General features: G+C 40.9%; 2 protein-coding genes and 1 long non-coding RNA gene across 6 annotated transcripts in view; 2 read left to right on the plus strand and 1 right to left on the minus strand.

Moving 5' to 3' along the window:
* Positions 1-3,049, plus strand: part of LOC116219960 (tether containing UBX domain for GLUT4-like) — a 37,112-nt gene extending 34,063 nt beyond the window's left edge. For 3 of the 4 annotated variants that reach the window (XM_031564190.2, XM_031564175.2, XM_031564183.2), the window contains 4 exons: positions 39-90; positions 306-375; positions 1,161-1,396; positions 2,735-3,049. In XM_031564190.2, coding sequence (XP_031420050.1) covers positions 39-90; positions 306-375; positions 1,161-1,396; positions 2,735-2,745 — 369 coding nt within the window. In that variant the 3' untranslated portion in view covers positions 2,746-3,049. The remainder of the gene's footprint in view (positions 1-38; positions 91-305; positions 376-1,160; positions 1,397-2,734) is intronic. The other variant, XM_031564201.2, reaches the window with a different exon arrangement.
* A 1,400-nt stretch (positions 3,050-4,449) lies between these two features.
* On the minus strand, positions 4,450-8,326 carry cenpx (centromere protein X). Its single transcript, XM_012837528.3, has 5 exons — positions 8,139-8,326; positions 7,911-7,962; positions 7,712-7,765; positions 5,909-5,997; positions 4,450-5,110 (listed from the first exon to the last, which is right to left on the minus strand). Exons 1-5 carry the CDS (start codon positions 8,169-8,171, stop codon positions 5,096-5,098), a joined length of 243 nt encoding a protein of 80 aa, XP_012692982.1. The 5' UTR covers positions 8,172-8,326; the 3' UTR covers positions 4,450-5,095.
* A 5,812-nt stretch (positions 8,327-14,138) lies between these two features.
* LOC116219963 lies at positions 14,139-16,424 on the plus strand. The gene is made up of 3 exons (XR_004163375.1): positions 14,139-14,627; positions 14,866-14,984; positions 16,177-16,424. It is a non-coding gene; the product is annotated as an uncharacterized LOC116219963 (long non-coding RNA).
* The last annotated feature ends 3,133 nt before the right edge of the window (positions 16,425-19,557 follow it).

Raw genomic sequence — 19,557 nt, forward strand, 5'->3', positions numbered from 1 at the left:
TGATACATCACTCATCCTATACGCTCATCTGTCTGCAGGCAAATCTGTTCCCGAATGCTCTGCTCTACTTCTCCTCTGGTCCAGAAACAGGTGGGAATAACCTCCATATCGAACGTTGTTTTTCTTCCCTTTTAACTCTCTGTTAACAAACACAAAGAGGGAGGACATTCTTTCCTCTCAATTTCACGTAAAAAAAAAAGCAGAGACTGTTTCAGGCTAAATTCTGAATGCATAGTGAATGCTTTCTTTACAATTTTTTACACATCTGGTTTTGTATGTATATTTGGGTCTTTTCTCTTCTATAGGTTGTTTCCTGCATCCACGCTACTTGAGTGCCACAGGCTCAGTTGCACAGGCAGATGCAGCTGTTCAAAGGTGCCAAAACACACACAGGAACAAGAAATATTTTGTCTCTCAATCAGAACACACACCTTTTCCTGACCCACACTGTACATAATTATCTCAAAACTGAGAGAAAAACTAATTTGCAGGACACACTCCTCAATTTAACTGTTAGACTGTTGAACTGTAAATGATTTCAGCACTAGCTGTCCACGGTCTACACACACACACACACACAGGCAGTCCAAGACTTAATCCTTGTCTGAAGGGCCGGCCAAACAAAAAGAGAAGTGGCCCTGAAGCCCCAGTTTAAACACGAGAGCCGTTCCCCTCCACACCTCCCCTGTACACATACTGACAGGCTGGGTTCCCTCGGCCCCTTCCCCTGCTGGGCTCCACAGTGCCGGCAGTCATTCAGCATCATCCTCTTCATCAACAGCACATGACTGCTAAAGCCGCGCTCGCAAGCTCGCTCACACAGCCACGTACACACACACACACGGGCCGTGTTTTCATATCGGCCTGTTTGATGAGCCTAAAAATAGCGCCTCTTTGATGACCTGGGAATCTGCGGGGGGGCGACCTGCGCTCGTTTTGGGGTCAGTAGAGACCCCCCACCCCTTTCTAACGTCACCGCAGACAAAGCAGTGGCTTATTTTTAGCTGCCCCTGTGCTAATTGTGATGTGTGTGTGTGTGTTACATAAGAGGATTTCTGCTGGCTGCCATTTTGTGAGAGTGTGTACGAGAGTGTGAAAGTGTGTGTTGTTGCTCCAGAAATAGCAGGTCTGCTCTTAATTGCTCTTCCTGGCCTCTTCAGCTGCGAGCCGAGGTCACACACCTCATCACACACCTCACTTGTTCCGGAAGGGTCTTTTCCGCTCCCCGTGGCTCCAGAGGCATTGACCAATCAGCAGAGGGCAGCGGCAGACAGCTGGAGGTCTCAGAAGAGTTTGTCTCCCCCCACACGCCAGCGTTCAGACTCCCCTACAGGGACGCTCCCCAGGCCAGTGGGCACAGCGGACCGCCGCATACCCAAGTGGCTCAAGCTGCCAGGTATGCTCACGCTCACAGTGATCAAGAGGTCAAGGTTCAGAGGTTAGGGTTAAGGGTCAGGGCCTGGATATGCTGCACTAATCAGATGTGGATCGCACAGCGGTTGCAAGGCCTGCCTCCTCTAATGTGACTGACAGTGTCTCGAAATGAAATCAAGTTGTGAACGTCCTTAACATATGCTGAGCATTTGTGAAGAGCAGAAAAGATATCTTACGGGAATTGTCAGTGCAAACCCCTGGAATCAGCTACGTTTTTGGAACTACATTCCATTCATATCTGTTCCTACGGTATCGGAATTCTTGGAGCCCTCAAAGAAGCCCACTACCATCACAACCACCTGCCTTACAATTCAGTCGTCAGAAACGTTTGCTGTGAAATAATTGGGGACTTTTCTGTCAAAACTACCAAACCAAACCCAGAGACACACGTTAGTAGGCCTGTAAGCATGTGGATGCATGGGACCAAGCCAGAGATCATCAGACAGAAACAGATTTCCTGTCAATAGTCTGCCATCTTTCAGTCATAGTTGGACCCCAGATGATTTTCCCACATTGTTTGACAACTCCTGGAACAAAGCTGATGTAGTGACTTTGGTTAATGTGACTGAATGAGCTGTTGGACATGAGCGCTGTGGTTCTGATGATCACACAGACAGCTGTGGGCCCTCTGTGCAGCCTTGATGTTGGAGGTTTTAGGTTTCCCTTGATCCAAGCTGTTTAATATGGTCCTTCTCCCTCTCTTCTTTAAAACACATCCAGCGCGACCACGGCCACGGCCAAGCGAGAGCTGGAGATAAGGGCGGGCGGCGGACAAAGTGCGTACAGGCTGAGATCTGAACACAATCAGTCCTAATCTATTCCCATATTTAAGTTGGAGACTAGGAGGGAGAGACAACCCGGACGAGCCAAAGCAGGGAGAGAGCTCAACTGATGCACCACATTAGGTCTGAGAGAGAGAGAAATAGAGAGGAGGGAGATAGAGGGAGGGAGGGAGAGAGAGAGAGAGAGAGAGAGAGAGAGAGAGAGAGAGAGAGAGAGAGGAGCGAGAGAGAGAAAGAAGAGAAAGAAGCGAGAGAAACATAAATTCAAGCTGGTTTAGCGCACAGCACACAGACCTGCAACTATCTTGTGCCATCTTTCATCGGCCAAATTACTCCTCACGTTATTGTCTCCAGAGATAGGGTCTTGTTTTTGCAGCAGTACATCTACTCTACCCTTAAGAACGCCCCAGATCTTTTTCTTGAGAAAAATGAAAACCATTAAACAGAGTAAACCAGAACCATAAACAGTGTGATGTGAGAGTCAACTTTCTGTCTGATTGTTGTTTTGTCTTTTGCAGGAAAAAAATGAAGATTTGTTCTGAAGAAAAGTGGCTTTCTCTGCAAGAGTGGAACACGCTCTTCTTAGCAGGAATCAAACAAGAACACTTTTGGTTCTTTCTCCCCCTCACACAAAATTTGCTTTAAACTGCCTGGAAGGATCTGGAGGCCATACAAATTGATCATACTATATTATTTTAACTGGTTTCAAAACCCATCATAGTGCATAGATTTGTAGGTATTTATGTATTTATGTTTTGTCACTATTTGTGAGTTGTAAGCTACAGGATGTCTTAAATTTCCCTCAGGATAAATAAAGTATCTATCTATCTAAAGCATTGATTCGGTCACTGTAAGTAGGAAGGTGACCTGTAGGATTAAGCCTTTTCTCTGTGGTAATTTTCCATTCATTTCAGTTCAGCAATTAAAAACTCCAGAGATGGTAGAATTTCCAAACACCTTCATTAACATGAGGCTGAAATCTCTTCACACTGCTGAAATTGTTACACTCTAAATGATCTAAACAAATACTAAAAGGCAAGGTCACAGAAGTAAAGTTCTGAACATTTCACAAGTTTTATTTGTTTTAGATCATGCAAAGTAAGTTGAGTGAATTATATGTATGAATGAATGAATTAAGTGCAGATATTTTACATGATATTAAACAAAAGCCATAGTAAATGTAAACAGGGCTTCTGATAGTAGCCTATTTAAAAACTCAGAACTATCATTAAAGAACTGTCAGTTAGTAGGCCTATAGTATAGTATATAGCATTTGTGCATTCATTTAGGTTCAGCACCTTCATTTCGATTACATTAGAAATAAGCATAAAATAAAAACAAGTATCTGAGATGAAACAAAGTCAATAATTACAGTCAAAGATGGAGAACGAGTTTCATTTGAACCACTGTAGCGGATAACAAAAAGCACATGGATCCTATATGCCATGCTATGCCATGGGTTGTATAACCCAGACATGTGCATTTTGCCTTTGATCACAACCAGACAACAAAGTGTCATACAGAATTCTCACAGTGCTTTGAAAGACAGAGGGATTCGCAGATCAAGGTTGCGTTTGAGCTTTGGGTCAATACAAACATAAGCGACAGGTGTCAAAATCAGTTACTGAGTTGAACACATACAACTCGCAACACACTTTGTTGCAGTTTCTACGATCAGTACCTTTTCTGCTCTGATGGTTCACACCAACACACACACACACACACACCCCCAATGGCAGCTGCCGCCATCAGTGACTTATGAGCACGTCTGTCCAAAACAAGCTGGCGGATTGGAGCCGGATCAGTCTGCATCTCGAGGGGAACACTCTGTGCAGCGAGATTGCTCCAGACCGTCTGGGCTGGCTGTCGACACCCCCCCCCCCCCCCTTTAATGTCGGATCAAGAGAAGCTCAAAGCCATTACTCTCCCCACTCCGTGCCTAACCGCTTTCACATGTCTCATATCCACCCCTTCACATGTCACTTGTTCCACTGAGAGACACGGGGAGCAGTGGCCTAACCTCAGATTCCCTCAACCACGGCCTGGTGACAATGTCTTGGCATTCTATGACATGCCATAAAGCTGATTGAAATGGAATGATCCCGGGCCTGTTCTGAAATCCCGCGTGGGTAATCAGATGATGCTTGCTTTAATTATTAGGGAAATTCTTTACACCGCTTTATTTTTTTTTAAAAAAAGGAAAGGGAAAAAGAAAAAGGAAATCAGTCTGTTATGCCTGTTTCATGTTATAATTTATTTTTCATACGCTTTTCGTAGTCTTGGAGCGCTCTTTTTCTCGCCACAATAACACAGTTAACAAACCTATAACATGTTGAATATACACACATATACCACACATCGTGTGGTACTAATTTAAATGCACAGTGAACTCATGACTGCTGATTTTGTATTACATCTGTTGCAAACCATCCTTCATGTATAGTTAGGACTAGTTATTTGCCCAGACTATGAAGCAGCTATGGATACTGAGTGGGGACATACAATCAGAAGGCAAAAGAGGTATGCTTAATAGTTTGGGTTACATAAATATCATCTATGTGATCCATGAACAAATGTAACTGTCAGAAAGCTTATACACTCACTGTTTCTGCAACAAAGTTCTGCATTCCCTAAATTTGGTGTGTGTATGTGTGCGTGTTTTCCATATCCCACTGTGGCTGGCAGTGAATTGGAATACAAATGTCTGACTCGAAAACCAGATGCCTTTTACCAATATTTAACAGTCAGATCTTAATCAACACAAACGTATTTGGCAGTCCACAACTGTGATCATCTGCACCTCTTCATTAAGACACGAGGACCGACTGTAACAGAATATCCCCACCTAGTGGCCGTTCAGGGAAAATGTGTCAGCCAAGCTAAAAATCAAGAAGCTGTAAAGGAGAAAATGATCAAACGTTAGTCCGAACGATTCGTTTGAAAACAGAATTTGAGACACAATGGGCCTAAAATACAAAATACCTCAGTTAGGAGGTACATACTTAATATACAATTGTAATATGAGGCCCTAAAAATATGTCATCCAACTACTGATGCTGCCAAAATCAATTTGGCATAAAACCACAGACTATCGTACCATACAGTATGTATGTGATGCTTGTTCTTCCCATGTCAATATCATTCACAGGTATCATTTCTTGACATTTTTATATTCTTTTTGCATTATAGTTGAAAAAGGTACACACTTTTTAGTGTGCCCAAAGTTAGCAAGGTTTCAGTATTGTCTTTTACGGCATTGTTACGTGCATTGTTCTCAGTTGGGTGCAACCAAGGTACACCAATACCCTTGATTCTTATATCTCAGGCAACGTCTGTTTTGAAAGTCAATGCTTCTATTTGCTCGAGAGCAAGATTTCCACTAACAAAACGTTTTGCTTACATGACCAAATTTCCAGAACATATTTTGGTGCACATCCAAAAACGTGCCAGCCCTTCAACTGAAAGGTTACTCAGGTCCAATAAAAAATAACATTACAGAAATACAACACTCTGCGTCAGCCTATAACTTATCAGTACTTTGTCATTTCTTAAAAACGAAACAAAACAAATGACAAGGCTAATTTTCCAGACCCTTTCAGGGGATTCAACATTGTGTTAGTAGTAAAATGCGGTAAGACTTCTGTCATATTCATTAGCTGCTTGTAGTGTTTGAGCACAAAAAAGTTCCTCACCAACTGAGGCAGGATCTTCTCAAAGTGCTCAACATCCACTTGTTCACCGTCTTCAGTTGTGGCCTGTTTCACGGCTCTCCGAGAGGCCTCTGCACAACAACACAGACAGAGTGGATCTCAGATGAGCAGGAACACACTTAAAAGGCGTGTGTGTTAGTCAGTCAGTCAGTCAAAATTTGTCCCCCCCCCCCCCCTCTTTTGCCCAAAATAACTACAAGAACTTCATAGCAAATATTGACAACACATCTTTTTTTTTACTGAGATTTCTAAAATACCTCTGGTGTGAAGATATTTAAAGGGATAGAATGTGATGTGGCTTGGAAATGCTGAAAGATTTTTCAAAAATATCACAGCCAAAATATCCTAGCCTCTTTCAAGATATGGTATTGATTTTAACAAAAGACAGTAAGGAGCTTTGGTCTAAAACTAGCCCTTTAACTACATAAAGACATGATGGTGATTTCCTTCCTTCCCCCCCCCCCCCCCAATTGTCAGGCATGAATTGTCAGGCATGAAAAAGATTATGGTGACACAATCTGCATAATAATAGCATCAACACCATATCCAAACTAATATTTAAATTTTTAGAAAAATGCAATTTCCTTCAATTGAAAATTCTATCAGGGGAACCACAGTTCCTAGTGCCCCCATCACTGACACACACGCATGTGGTGTAAAACATAAATTTACAGCAGTATGTGTCTATAACAATCAGACAAGCTCTACACTACTTGCATTTAGGCTGGGGGCCCCATGTAGCCCTTTGTGTATTGCTAGGGGCCTTTTAGGGTCTCCAGGGTCACCGCTGGAGCAGCAGGGCTTTCTAGGTGCAGGTTTTTAGGGCCCCTGTGTCCTCTGGGCCTGATAGGCCTGTGCAGTAAACCAGGCCTGGCTACCGTACTAACTGGGGTCCTTAAAGCCTCAAAGAACTAGTAGCAACAAAGGCTGACTGTTGCGTTGACTCACGTTGCCGGTGTCTGGGCTAAAAAGTTGCACTTGAACACACCGCAAAGACTACAGGCAATGGCCAACTAGCACATACGTTCTGCAATATTTATTTACAGCTGTGTTTTTTTTAGTGCAAGCAAGGGACTTCTCTCCTTGGATACCTGGGAGAGTGACAGACTTTGAGTATCTGAATTCACAAACAGGAACACAATGACCACTCTCAAATGACACAGCACTTAGAGTTTAGTTTTTTTAGATGTTCTGTATCATGTTGTGTTAACCAGTCATGTTCTTGTATAGTGTACTTTTGAACATGGACATGTCAATTCTCAATCAAATGTTTATAAACAGCTAATTTTTTTGTCCGAGCGATATTTCTACAACATCTTTTTCATCACACTCGTTGAACTGCCAGAAAGATATCCCTCAAAAACTAGTTGCCTATAAAAACCTTCCTCAAAAAGTGGAAAATGTGTACATATTGTTGCCTCAAGTCCTTCCATTCTCATTGGCTAAGTAGTTGAGTAGTACTTATTTATATAAAAAAAATCGTATGGTATGGTGGCAACAAACTACACTATAATTCATTAGCCATCATGTTTAAGCATAAATCTACACATTTCTCCTCTCTGAACAGTGACAACATTTTCACATGGCATGAAAAGCCTCGAGGGCAAAGGACAACAAACATGTGGTTCCATCACTCACAAGTCACTGAGCCTGACTCTGCCTCGACAGCTACTCAAATGGTGTGCACTTGATTCAGATTTCAAGTTCAAACTTCAAACCACATAGATAGTAATAATGTTAACTCACATGTACAGGTATGCAAAACAATAATTCCAATCCACTCACCTTCAACAAAGACTTTTAAGATCTCGCACATGAGGATGACAGCATCGCCACTCACTTGAGGACAAGAAAATATTTACAGGTACAGGTCATTTCCCCACATCTCTACCATAACAAATTGTGCCGATATTGTTAAACTCTTGTCTCGCTAACGTCAAATTATAAGGCAGGTAAAAAGTAAGCTCACAAGATGGTGTATTACCTTTAGTTTTGTTATCTTTAAAGGATTTCGCCAAAAGTTTGCCTATCGTTTCCTGAAAGAGATTAGGTTAAGTCAGAGTTAAAAGAGGTTGTCCTATTTAACGTAAACGTTAATCCTCTTGCCAGCTAACTTTTCCTCAGTATGTCATTTCCTTCCAAAAAAATGTGTGTATCTTTATTTCAAACAGCATAGTTAGCTGCTACAACTGGCACTCTGTACGTAGCTTACCTTTTTAAACTCGAATTCAACTTGTTCCGCCATAATGAATACGACTGAATAACTTGACTAAGCCAGAAATACTATTGCCACAAATGTACAAGAGCTGGCTTCGAATATTTACGCCTATCTAAAATCTTTCTCGACTTTCTTCTTATGTTTCCACAAACGCGCCTTTCTCCTGATTGGTTGCTACAGCATCAACTCCTTCATCAAAAAGAAGACATACGAGCCAAAACTTTGCCTTCTTGTACCGCCACCTACTGAGCTGGAGTGTAATAACAACACTCATGGCTGCGGTCAATTGTATTGGCCTTCTTTTACTGTCATTGGGCCTAATGTAGCCTGTGAACGTACAATTTTTTTTAAAGAGAAAGAAAAAAACATAGTCCATGCACAGGACGTTTATAGTTGGTGTGAGATAAAACTTCATGAAGCCTTAAAGCTTTCCAGACAGATGTGTTGAAAAGAGACTCCGCTTCTCGAGGCTTCAAATGCACTCTAAGGACACCTACTGGTCATCATCACAGTCTTTGTCTGGGTAGTGTATGTCATTCTGACACTGAAGGAGTGAAAATGAGTGAAAGAACAGAGGGCAGTGAATCTTTTGTACAACTGGTCAGTGCTTTTGTAGAACAGAGAGAGCAGTTAAAGTACTTTTGTACTACTGGTCAGTGCTTTTGTAGAACAGAGGTCAGGGAAATGGCTTTTGTAACTGGTCAGTGCTTTTGTAGTAGAGCAGATGGCAGTGATTGGAGTTTTTCAGACTGGATATGGGGGGTGAAGTGAAGAAGATTTTGTTGGACTGGACAGAGGGCAGTAGATGTGCTTGTGTAACATGAGGGAAGAAACCTCAATTATTTTATTTAAAAGCTGTAACTGCTCAACTACTGTCTGGCTAAAATGTTTCTTTTTCTTTGAGAAGTGGACACCCGCTGGAACAGCATGTGTTTCAAAGGCTTTTTGAACAGAGAGAACCGGTGGATGCAACTGTTGAATTACTCGACACTCGTTGGTATTCCTCCACTAACACCTGATGAGTATTTACAGTGCTTGCGAAGCGAAGCACTATACTTTTCTTTGGCTTTTTATTTTTCTTACTGATTTTCTGCAAATAATTCGGCTTGAACAGCGTCATGTAGAAACTTTGTTCGAACTTTGTCTAGAAAGCCTTGTAAATGACACTTAGGCTATGACTTTGAATTTTTTCTACACTGTATACTTTACTTTATACTTTTAGATAAACAAGTAAAACATTCCCATTTAAATGAATGGTGGAATCTTTGTGACTTTAACATTCTATACCCACCTTTCTCTCTCACTCCTCATCCATCTATCTGTTTCTTTCTTTTTATCTTAATATCTAACTGCCCCATGTACTTCATTTGTTGATCTGTCTCTTTCACTCACTCATACTTTTTCTCTTTCAATCAATCAATCTATCTATTGTTACGTGCCGGCTCAATGCACGAAACATAAAGGGGAGGCCACGCAGAATTTATGATAATAATAATATATTTATTAATGATTTACACCGGGGTGGCAAGGGGTGGCAGCTGCCACCCTAAAAAAATTACTTGCCACCCCACTTGCCACCCAGGTTGTCAGAAGTGTCTCCTATAATATACAATACATTTATTGAATGCTATTATATTTTTGCTACTTAAGCTGTTGATCTCTTTGGTAACTTGTTCTAAAATCTTTAAGTTCCCCCTCCCTTGTAAAATGGTTAAGTCCATGACTCCGTTTTGCTCTCTTGTCATGGTGGTTGCCCATCTCCGTCCGCTCCATTCCAGTGAAGAAAGAAACGGTTTGAAAGCATTTGAGAAGCGAAAAACAAACTGGAGACAAGCCTACTGTAGGCTTGCAGTGATGAAAGAAGTGAATCGTGAATCAAGAAAATGTGATGGGTGGTCATATGTGATAGACAGTTCCGTTGTAATTTCAATCGTTTATTTAATTGCTAGCTTGCAAAAGTCGGTAGTACACAGTAGCTAGCTCGCTATACAGCTTGCTTGTGCTAGCTAGCCTTGAAGTTACCACTGTTAGCTTATAGGCCAGGCAAAGTAACCCATTTTGGAGCCAAAAATATATTTCAGCATAGATCATTTCTATGAGGTGTCCAGAACAACATACTAAAAGTCCTAAGAAATCCTAGTTGAGGAAATATGTTTAATTCTCATCAATCTGAGATGTGTGCTAATAATGCATGGCAAAAATCCCTTTAAAAAATGTATTTTTTTCCTTTACTCCTATCAAAATAAAACTTTTTTGTATTACAAGTTTCTTTGAAAATTAGTTTTAATATGCAAATGAGCTATGTATACACTAATCGAATATGCCCAAAATACACCCAAATAGGCTTAATTTTTTCCTTTACTCCTACCACAATAAAACTGTACATAGTAAAAGTATACATGAAAAGTACCTTTTTGTATTACAAGTTTCTCTTGAAATGAATTTGAATATGCACATGAGCGTCACACTTATTGAATATGTCCTAATTGCATAGGCAGAAGCACCATACCCCTGGCAGGTAGTACCAAGCCAGGCAGTTTTCAGGTTAACGGCCATTCTAAAAGCAGCATTGCCATCTCCCATTGGCAGTAGGATGATTGGATGAAGATTGGGCCGATGTATTTGTCATACATATGAATGGTGTTTCTGCCTATGGACATATTCAATAAGTGTGGGGCTCATGTGCATATTCAAATTAATTTCAAAAGAAATTTGTAATACAAAACATTTGACTTTTCATGGGTACTTTCATTGTGTAAAGTTTCATTTTGATAGGAGTAAAGGAAAAAAATAATAAATAAATACATATAGACACCAGGCATGTGTGTGTGATATGCCACCCTTGAATTTCAACTTGCCACCCCATGTAAAGTTTTCTAGAATCGCCACTGTTAACGGCTGACCCGCATCCTAATCATGTGGTTAATTTCAAGCAGGCTAAAGTTATCATGGCATTTGCGCGTGCACGTCCTACTTCAAAAGGCAGGAAAGGTCGATCACCAAAACCATGATTTTCTAACGGTATAATGGTTCTAAACTCAAAGAAAAGGGCTCTTTTTTTCTCCGCTGGCGAGTAGGAGATGAACATGAACGCTTATGAAGAATACAAGACCATAATCATGGCAAAATTCAACACCACCACCGCTGTGAGAGCAAGGTGTGTTGGGATGTTTATAGGGTGATATCTATGTATGAATACCTGATGGCAAGTGTCAGCTGGTACAGAGGTTTCCTCTACTGGTTTGAATCTGCAAGGTTGCTAGTTCAAATCCCCTCACCTCCTTCCTCAATGTAGTTTTACATTTCCTTGGAAGTCGCTTTGAATAAAAGCGTCTGTTAAATGACTAAATGTATTAATAACAAATGCAATAAATTGAAGCAGTGAAAATAAATTGTCTGTATTTCTCTCTATTCTTATCATGAGTCCACCGTAATCATTTTCTACAATAATGATATGCTATGGTGTACTAATAACACTCATATAATTATGAGTGCTTTGTTCTCCGCATCACCGACACTACAAAAATGTACCACTCGCAAAAAAGTCAATGTAGTGTTTGCAATAAATGACTCGAGAAGGTCTTGTAAATTAATGATTCCTTGTCGGCTGAATCGGTAGCGCTCATACAAGAATAATGGATCTTGGCGATCGCAAAGAACTCTCTCCCTAGGCTAATCTAACTCTAATATCAGTCCTTGGTCAATGGGATCCCTCCTTTTTCCGGGGGTGTGGCAAGCTTATCCAGCTACACTTAAGTTAGCCTGCCCTGGAGCAGGTTAGTGCTAATCGATATGCAGTGGTGGAGGAAGTACTGAAGTTTAGTACTTAAGTAAAAGTACAAGTACCCAGGAAAATAAAAGTAAAAGTAAAAGTAGAAGTACTGCATCAACAATCCTACTTAAGTAAAAGTAAAAAGTACTTACTTTTAAATTTACTTTAAGTATTAAAAGTAAAAGTACTCACGCGATGGGTTGTCTCTCAATGTCTAGGCTGTGCCATTTTGATAAAGAAATAGCTACTGGTAATAAATGCCTCTACAGATGTCACTACTAGTAATAATTATAAGCAACAACATTTGTTAATTGGAAAGGTTGGTGTACTTATTGTGCCTACCATCTGTAATACTGTTCACACTACTATATCTTACAATTCTGCGGATGACAAGTTATCTACCAGGGATTATTTGCAAAGTTAACACCATTAAGCCAAACCAATAAAGACACCATGAGATATCTTTAAATCTTTTATTTAATTGTAAACGTGTAAAAAAGGGAAACATGGAACATGAAAAAAAAAATTAATTGTAAGACTGGACAGAACAAGGCACGCTAGCTTGACATAGCTAACCTACCAGCTTTATCTTACCACTACGTTAAATATATAATGAAGATACAATCATAGATAACATTATAATATCATGTCAGTAAACGAATTAAATACATATATCAATATTCAAAAGTCAGGGACATCAACTTAGCATAGCAATCACTCTGCTTACCTCGATATGCTACTTTAAATTTGAGGGCGAATTATTGAAGGCTAGCAACTCCTTTTTTTGAGGGAGACAGGAACCGCATTAAAACCTCCAGGAGTCATTCTTGGGGCCTTTGAACTCGAACATATCTTTTAAATAGGGCCAAGGGTGGCTCATATCAGAGGGCTCAGTTCAGGCCGACTCTGGATCCATGTTGAATAGGCAGTAGTCAGGCTGTCTGTTGAATGTTCAGGTATAACAGGCAAAGCTACCGCTAGTGCTGCTGCCAGACGCGCACTCTGATATCATTGGAGTTAATAGAGCCACCTGATTGGTTTAAACTTCCAAAACAGCAACGCAATCCATAGTTTTGTGTAGGCAACATTTTGGCGAAACTGTGTTCATAAAATGTAACGAGTAACAACACATATTGTAGAAATGTAGCGGAGTAAAAGTATAGATAATAGCTAAAAAATGTAATGGAGTAAAAGTAAAAAGTATGCACTATTATTGTAAATAACCCCATATAAGGGCTATTATTTTGAGTTGATTGCCTGCTTTGGATTTGCCATATTGATATTTAATGTGTGCCTAAATGATGATGTATTGTTTGAAGAATTGATTGAGGTTTTATATATATATATCTCTTATAGATAATTAGGACTTTTATTTTGACTAGGTAAAAAGGTATCGCAGATTTCGTTATACGTGAATGTGAACTTGTCAGTACGGCTACAGTTTTAGTTACAGATGGATGCACATGCATATATTTGAAAAGTTTAATGGTTTAATGGACCCGTATGAGGCCAAAGCTCTTACGGTGGTGACAAGGTGGTGATAGTTTGCCAGTTTATTGAATGTATAAAGAAGAAAATAAAAGAGTAATTTCACCAGCAGTAAGTTTCACGCCACTAAATATACGGGGATCCGTTACAATTATTTTTACTTAAGTAAAGTACAGATACGTAAAAATGTACTGAAGTACAGTAACGAAGTAAAAATACTAAGTTACATTCCACCACTGGTGTAGATACTGCAGACCTGTGATGTCTGGATCAGAACCCACTGACATGTGGTGTAAATACTGCAGACCTGTGATGTCTGGATCAGCGCCAGCACTGGGCCACCTCTGTCCCAGAACCACTTGCCGCCTGCTGTGTGTGGCTGTGAAAAAAAAGTATCGACCGTCTGTCCGTCCGTCTGTGTCTGTGTCTGTGTGACATGTTCTCTACGGACTTCCGAGCGATTTAGATAAGCACACACAGTTCGTAGCCTACTTTATGCGGAAATTACTACAACTAGGCCCATTCATGTTAAGTCTATTGATGACACAGGCCTCGTTTAGCGCCTGAGATTATCCAGTGAAAGTGATTGAATAGTTGATGTGACTGAGTTATCATTGGGCTGGCGTCTAATTTGACCTGTTCAGCTGTTAACTCAATGAAATTGGTGAGTATTTAAGTAGCCTAAGTAAGACTAGCTGCGTCTGATAAACTGACAAGGAGTTACGCGATATCGTTGGTCTGACATCAATTTATGTTAATTGGGAATAACTCGCTTTGTATTTATACCCAACTGAAAGGGCCGCGAGACAAGCGTTTGGGCAGCTCCCTGTTTATGCAAGAAAATTCTAAAATGAGGCTTAAACCAAACAGGGATGTTGTTTTACTTTTCTGTCTTGGCTTTCTTTGTTGCAGCCAAATATGCTGTGTAAGCCTCGAAATCACGCGAAGACAAGAGAGACACGGAGAGGAAAAAACCGATGATGTTCGAGTGGGTACCATTATGTTCGGCAGAGATATTTCTGATTTTGGCCCAGTGAAAAATGAGGATGGCTTTAACATCCAAGCCGACGCTGCTGAGCTGGTTGGTGGACAAGATGTCATTGATGACTCCAGTTCTTCTAAGGCAGCCTGGGCTAGTATGCGACCAACTGTGTTATGTACTAAGGACCTCATGAAGTTATCGGCACAAGGCCCAGGATCCTCTTCACTTCAGCTAGACAGAGGTAAAGGGCTTACATTGGATAGTTTTAAAATATTGGGCTTCAGCCGACTGCTCGTTTTTGGTGCTGAAATATATTTTCAACAACTCACCAGGCCCTTGCTGTTATCAGCTACTCACTGACTACACTAATGCAAAGGCTTGCCAGATTCAGCAGACTAACCATATCTGTTCCTTGTGTGTGGGGTTGGGTCATTGTAAACTCTGGGAGAGAACCTGAGGACTTGGTGTCTTTTTGTCAGCAGGAGGAACACCGCTCAAGCTAAACCAGCTGCCGCAGGACTGTGGCTACTCTGTGTACAGGACCGTACTGGGCTTTGTGTTTCTCATCACCTATGATGGTTGTGATGTTATAAATCAGGTAGGCGTTGTCATTTTTAATTATAGGAGTCACTAGAAAGTGACTTAAATACAAAAGGTGTTTGAGTAAATGCGTTCATGGCACCCATAATGCATTTGCATTTTTTTCTACCAGCTATGGAAGTTTAAAAACGAATAATAATAATCCATGTAAGCTTGTTGTTGGATCTGCTGCTGACCATTGGGGTGCCCTAAATATTAAATTATGAAATATCACACATACTAAAAATGTAGCTTACAAAATTCTTAAATGTAATAACCAAACCCCAACAACATGCAAGCTACTTGAAATGGAAACAAAGGCCCTATATATTGTCTTACAGGCTATATAGGAGTTTATTAGTCAATTGAAGGTGATTAATTGGATTTGGCTACTCTAAAATGTCCTGAGGGTGTTCTGTCACTTTAAGAGACTGTTGATCTCTCTTTACATTCTGTGATTTGGATCATAAGTGCTAGCCTAACACCAAGCCCTCCTGCTTTTCAAACATTAGCATCTATAGCCTGTACTTTGGTGAATGACCCCTCAGAGGAGATGCTAATGTTTGAACAAAAGCAGGAAGGTTTGGTGCTAGGCTAGCACTTAACACAGTATTTTGCATGCATGAGGTGGGTGATGTCCGTCTTAGAATAAGCCACATTCACTAACTTAATTGCTGGCTGCTTAGCCATCTGCCCCATTCTGGGCCTATGACACGAGTTGTATTACATTATAAGGTGTTTTGCTTAACAGGCTCTACCTCGACCAAGATGTGTTAACTGTTGTGTGCATGGTGTAAACTCATTTTCCTGTAGCCTGGTTAATGTTGACCTATTCACTTGGCACACAGGGGTGGAGGCACCGTACTACTGTGTGTGTGTGTGTGTGCGCCCCCCCCATTACAATTATAATGAACACACACCAAAACACTGTAGTACGGTGCCTCCACCCCTGTGGTTTGTTTCCAATATATATGAGGGTGAGATCAGCCAACCACACTCTGTGCCTTACATATAGCCTGTTGTGTGCATGTACATGCCCACTGGGTGTACATGGCTTCTGAACCAGAATTGGTCCAGGAGATGATGCCAAAAAGACCCTGAAGTTAATCTTTAGCATTCCAACTCATGTAGGACTTCGTTGTTGTGTGTAGTTGTTTTAAAAACTGGGCATGACTTATTTTTTTAATGGTATTTATTTATTCTCCCTCCAGGGTGGCAACCATTTGCTCCAGATGTTATGGCAAGGCAATCCAGTAACCCTTTCTTGCCCTATGTCAACCCAAGCCTCTCAATCTCCTATGGATCGACCACTTATCCATCCATCAGCTCCCACTACTGAAGCTCCATCTACTGGGATACAACCCAGGATGCAAAACCCAGGATCCACTGCCTCTAAGCTTCCCCCACAAGATCAGCAGCAGCAGCAGCAACAGTTGATACAACAGTTGATGCAGCAGCAGCAGCAGCAACAGTTGATGCGGCAGCAGCAGCAACAGTTGAAGCAGCAGCAGCAGCAGCAAGAATTGATGCACTCTTACCTCATGTACCCAGGATACAGAAACCCTTTCATGCCAGTAAAGGCTCCCCCTCAAACTACTGCAGCTCCCACTACTGAAGCTCCAACTACCACAGAAGCAACTTCATCCACTTCCTCTAAGCTTCCCCCACAAGATCAGCAGCAACAGTTGATGCACTCTGACTTCGTGTACCCAGGATACTCTAACCCTTTCATGCCAGTGAAGGCTCCCTACCAAACTACTGAAGCTCCAACTACAGAAGCAACTTCATCCACTGCCTCTAAGCTTCCCCCACAAAATCAACAGCAGCAGCAACAGTTGCAGCAGCAGCAGCAGCAGCAACAGTTGAAGCAGCAGCAGCAGCAGCAGCAGCAGCAGCAACAGTTGAAGCAGCAGCAGCAAGAATTGATGCACTCTTTTTTTTTTTTTCAAAATGTGTTTATTGGTTTTTCTTTTTTTCCCCTTCCTTTCAAGGAAGAACAAGTTACAAATACAGTAAACATAAGAAACCAGCTACCTGACAAAAAAAAAATAAATAAAAAATAATAATAATAATAATAATAATAATAATGATACAAATAAGATAAATTATATAAAATGACACACTCAAAACCAGATGGCACGTTCATTGGTACATTGGCAAGGGGTATTTAGACAGTGGGTTGCCCATCGATTGTACAGGGGTAATGTCTGTATGGTCACTTTAGAGCCCTAAGAAATTGAGGGCCCTTTACAAAGTCCAAGAATGAAGTCCACATTTCTTCAAACTGTGCATATTTTCCTTTCAGTGAATATGTTATTTTTTCCATGGCTATAACTTGTACAATGTCCTCTAGCCAGCCTTTGGTAGTCGGCCTCTGTATAGATTTCCAACATTTTGCAATAGTCCGTCTGGCTTGTAGTAGGCTTAGGGTAACCATCTTTCTGTTAGCTCTGTTGAGATTAATGTCCTTTGGTATGAGTCCCAAAACGCACATTCTTGGGCACATAGGAAGAGTCGCCCCTGATGTATTTGAGAGTGTCTCAACAACCTCCCTCCAAAATTCTAGTACTTTTGAACAGGACCATAAACAATGGAAAAGAGTCCCTTTATGCGTTTCACATTTAATACATACATCAGGAATATTCTCATTGAAATGATTCAAAAGCTCAGGAGTGATATACAGCCTCATGGACCATTTATACTGCAACAGTCTGAAACCTGAATTAGATGATTGTGTTTGTGATAGGGTACAAATATTTTGCCATTCAGACCCAGTTATCTCCTCCCCTAAGTCTGCGCACCAAGCAAGTCTCTTGTCCTCTGATGTCTCTGGTGACCCAGATGACAAAATCTTATAAAAGATGGAAATAAGTCTTCTCTGGTGAGGGCTTTTTACAATTTTTTCTACTGCTGAGAGGTCAGGTATTGAGAGCTTTTTTTGGGTCTTATAGATGAAGTCTCTGACTTGTAGGTATTTGAAGAAATGTTTAGCGGGTATGTCAAATTGTTTTCTGATATCTTCAAATTGCATGAGAACATCCTCCTGAAAGAGATCTCCTATTTGGCCAATACCTTTGTCTGCCCATAGTTTAAATCCCTTGTCTTTTGCCCCTGGATGAAAATTGTTGTTTCCCCAAATGGGTGTGAACTGTGATAGCTTAAGGGGAACCTTTAGGTAGCTATGAACGTCATGCCAAACACGAATGGAGTTGGAAACAAATGGGTTACCTGTGAATTTCTTTAGTTTATCCGGTTTATCTGAGTATAGATACATATGAAGAGGTATATTGGCTGAAGTCTCTCTTTCCATTTCCACCCATGAGAGGGATGGACTGGGTCCGAACCAGAAGGAGGTTGTCCAAAGCTGGCATGCCCAGTAGTACCATTTGAGGTTGGGGAGTTTCAACCCTCCCCTGTCATATGGCAGATATAGTAGAGAGAGGCGTAATCTTGCTCGTCTGTTACTCCATATGAAATTTCTGAAGACTTTAGTCATATTTGAGAAGAAGTTTGTTGGAGGTGGAAGTGGTATGCATTGGAATAAGTAAAGAAATTTAGGTAGGACATTCATTTTGAGGATATTAATCCTGCCAATCATTGAAATTGGCATTGTTGTCCATCTGTTAATAAGGTTAGTCACTCCTGATATCACTGGGCTATAGTTAGTGGATACAAGGTCCTCTGTTGATTGAGTAATTTTGATCCCCAAATAAGTAAAACTAGAAGTATTCCTAAATGTGGTTTGTATTGGGGGACAACTTCTCTCTGATTGTTTAAGAAAGAGGATGTTTGACTTGGATTCATTCAGTTTATATCCTGAAATTGATCCAAAAGTATGTATTAATCTAAGGAGATTTGGAATAGAGCACTTTAGCTGGGTCAGGAACAAAACTATGTCGTCTGCGAATAATCCTATTTTATTCTCCACATTCCCTATTGTGATACCTGTTATACTGCTGTTTTGTCTAATTGCGATTGCAAGTGGCTCGATTGCTAATGCAAACAGAAGGGGCGAAAGGGGGCACCCCTGTCTGGTCCCTCGTTGGAGTTTGAAGGGTTGGGAGGTTAAAAAATTTGTCATGACTGACGCGCTTGGGGAGTGATATAACATTTTCACGCACTTACAGATGTATTCCCCAAACCCAAACCGCTGAAGCACTTCAAAAAGATAATTGTGTTCCACCCTGTCAAACGCTTTTTCAGCGTCCAGGGAGACTATTGCTGTGTCTGGGCTTTCCTTCCTCACATCTATAATATTTAGTAGTCTTCGAATATTATGGAAACCTTGACGACCCTTTATGAAACCATTTTGGTCAGAGGTGATCAGAGAAGGAAGATGGTTTTCAAGACGTCTCGCAAACACCTTTGCTATAATCTTAGCATCTGAGTTTATTAGTGAAATAGGACGATATGACCCACATTTTATGTGGGGTTTATCTGGCTTTAGAATCAGTGTTATTAAGGCCTTTGATAAGGAAGGTGGTAAATGTTCAGCTTCAATTGATTCGACTAACATATCAAAGAGGGGTGGCACAAGCATCTCCTTAAAGCATTTGTAGATGTCAATGGGTAGACCAGAAGGACCGGAAGCT

Source organism: Clupea harengus, chromosome 1, assembly GCF_900700415.2.
Source record: "Clupea harengus chromosome 1, Ch_v2.0.2, whole genome shotgun sequence".
NCBI classification, from domain to species: domain Eukaryota; kingdom Metazoa; phylum Chordata; class Actinopteri; order Clupeiformes; family Clupeidae; genus Clupea; species Clupea harengus.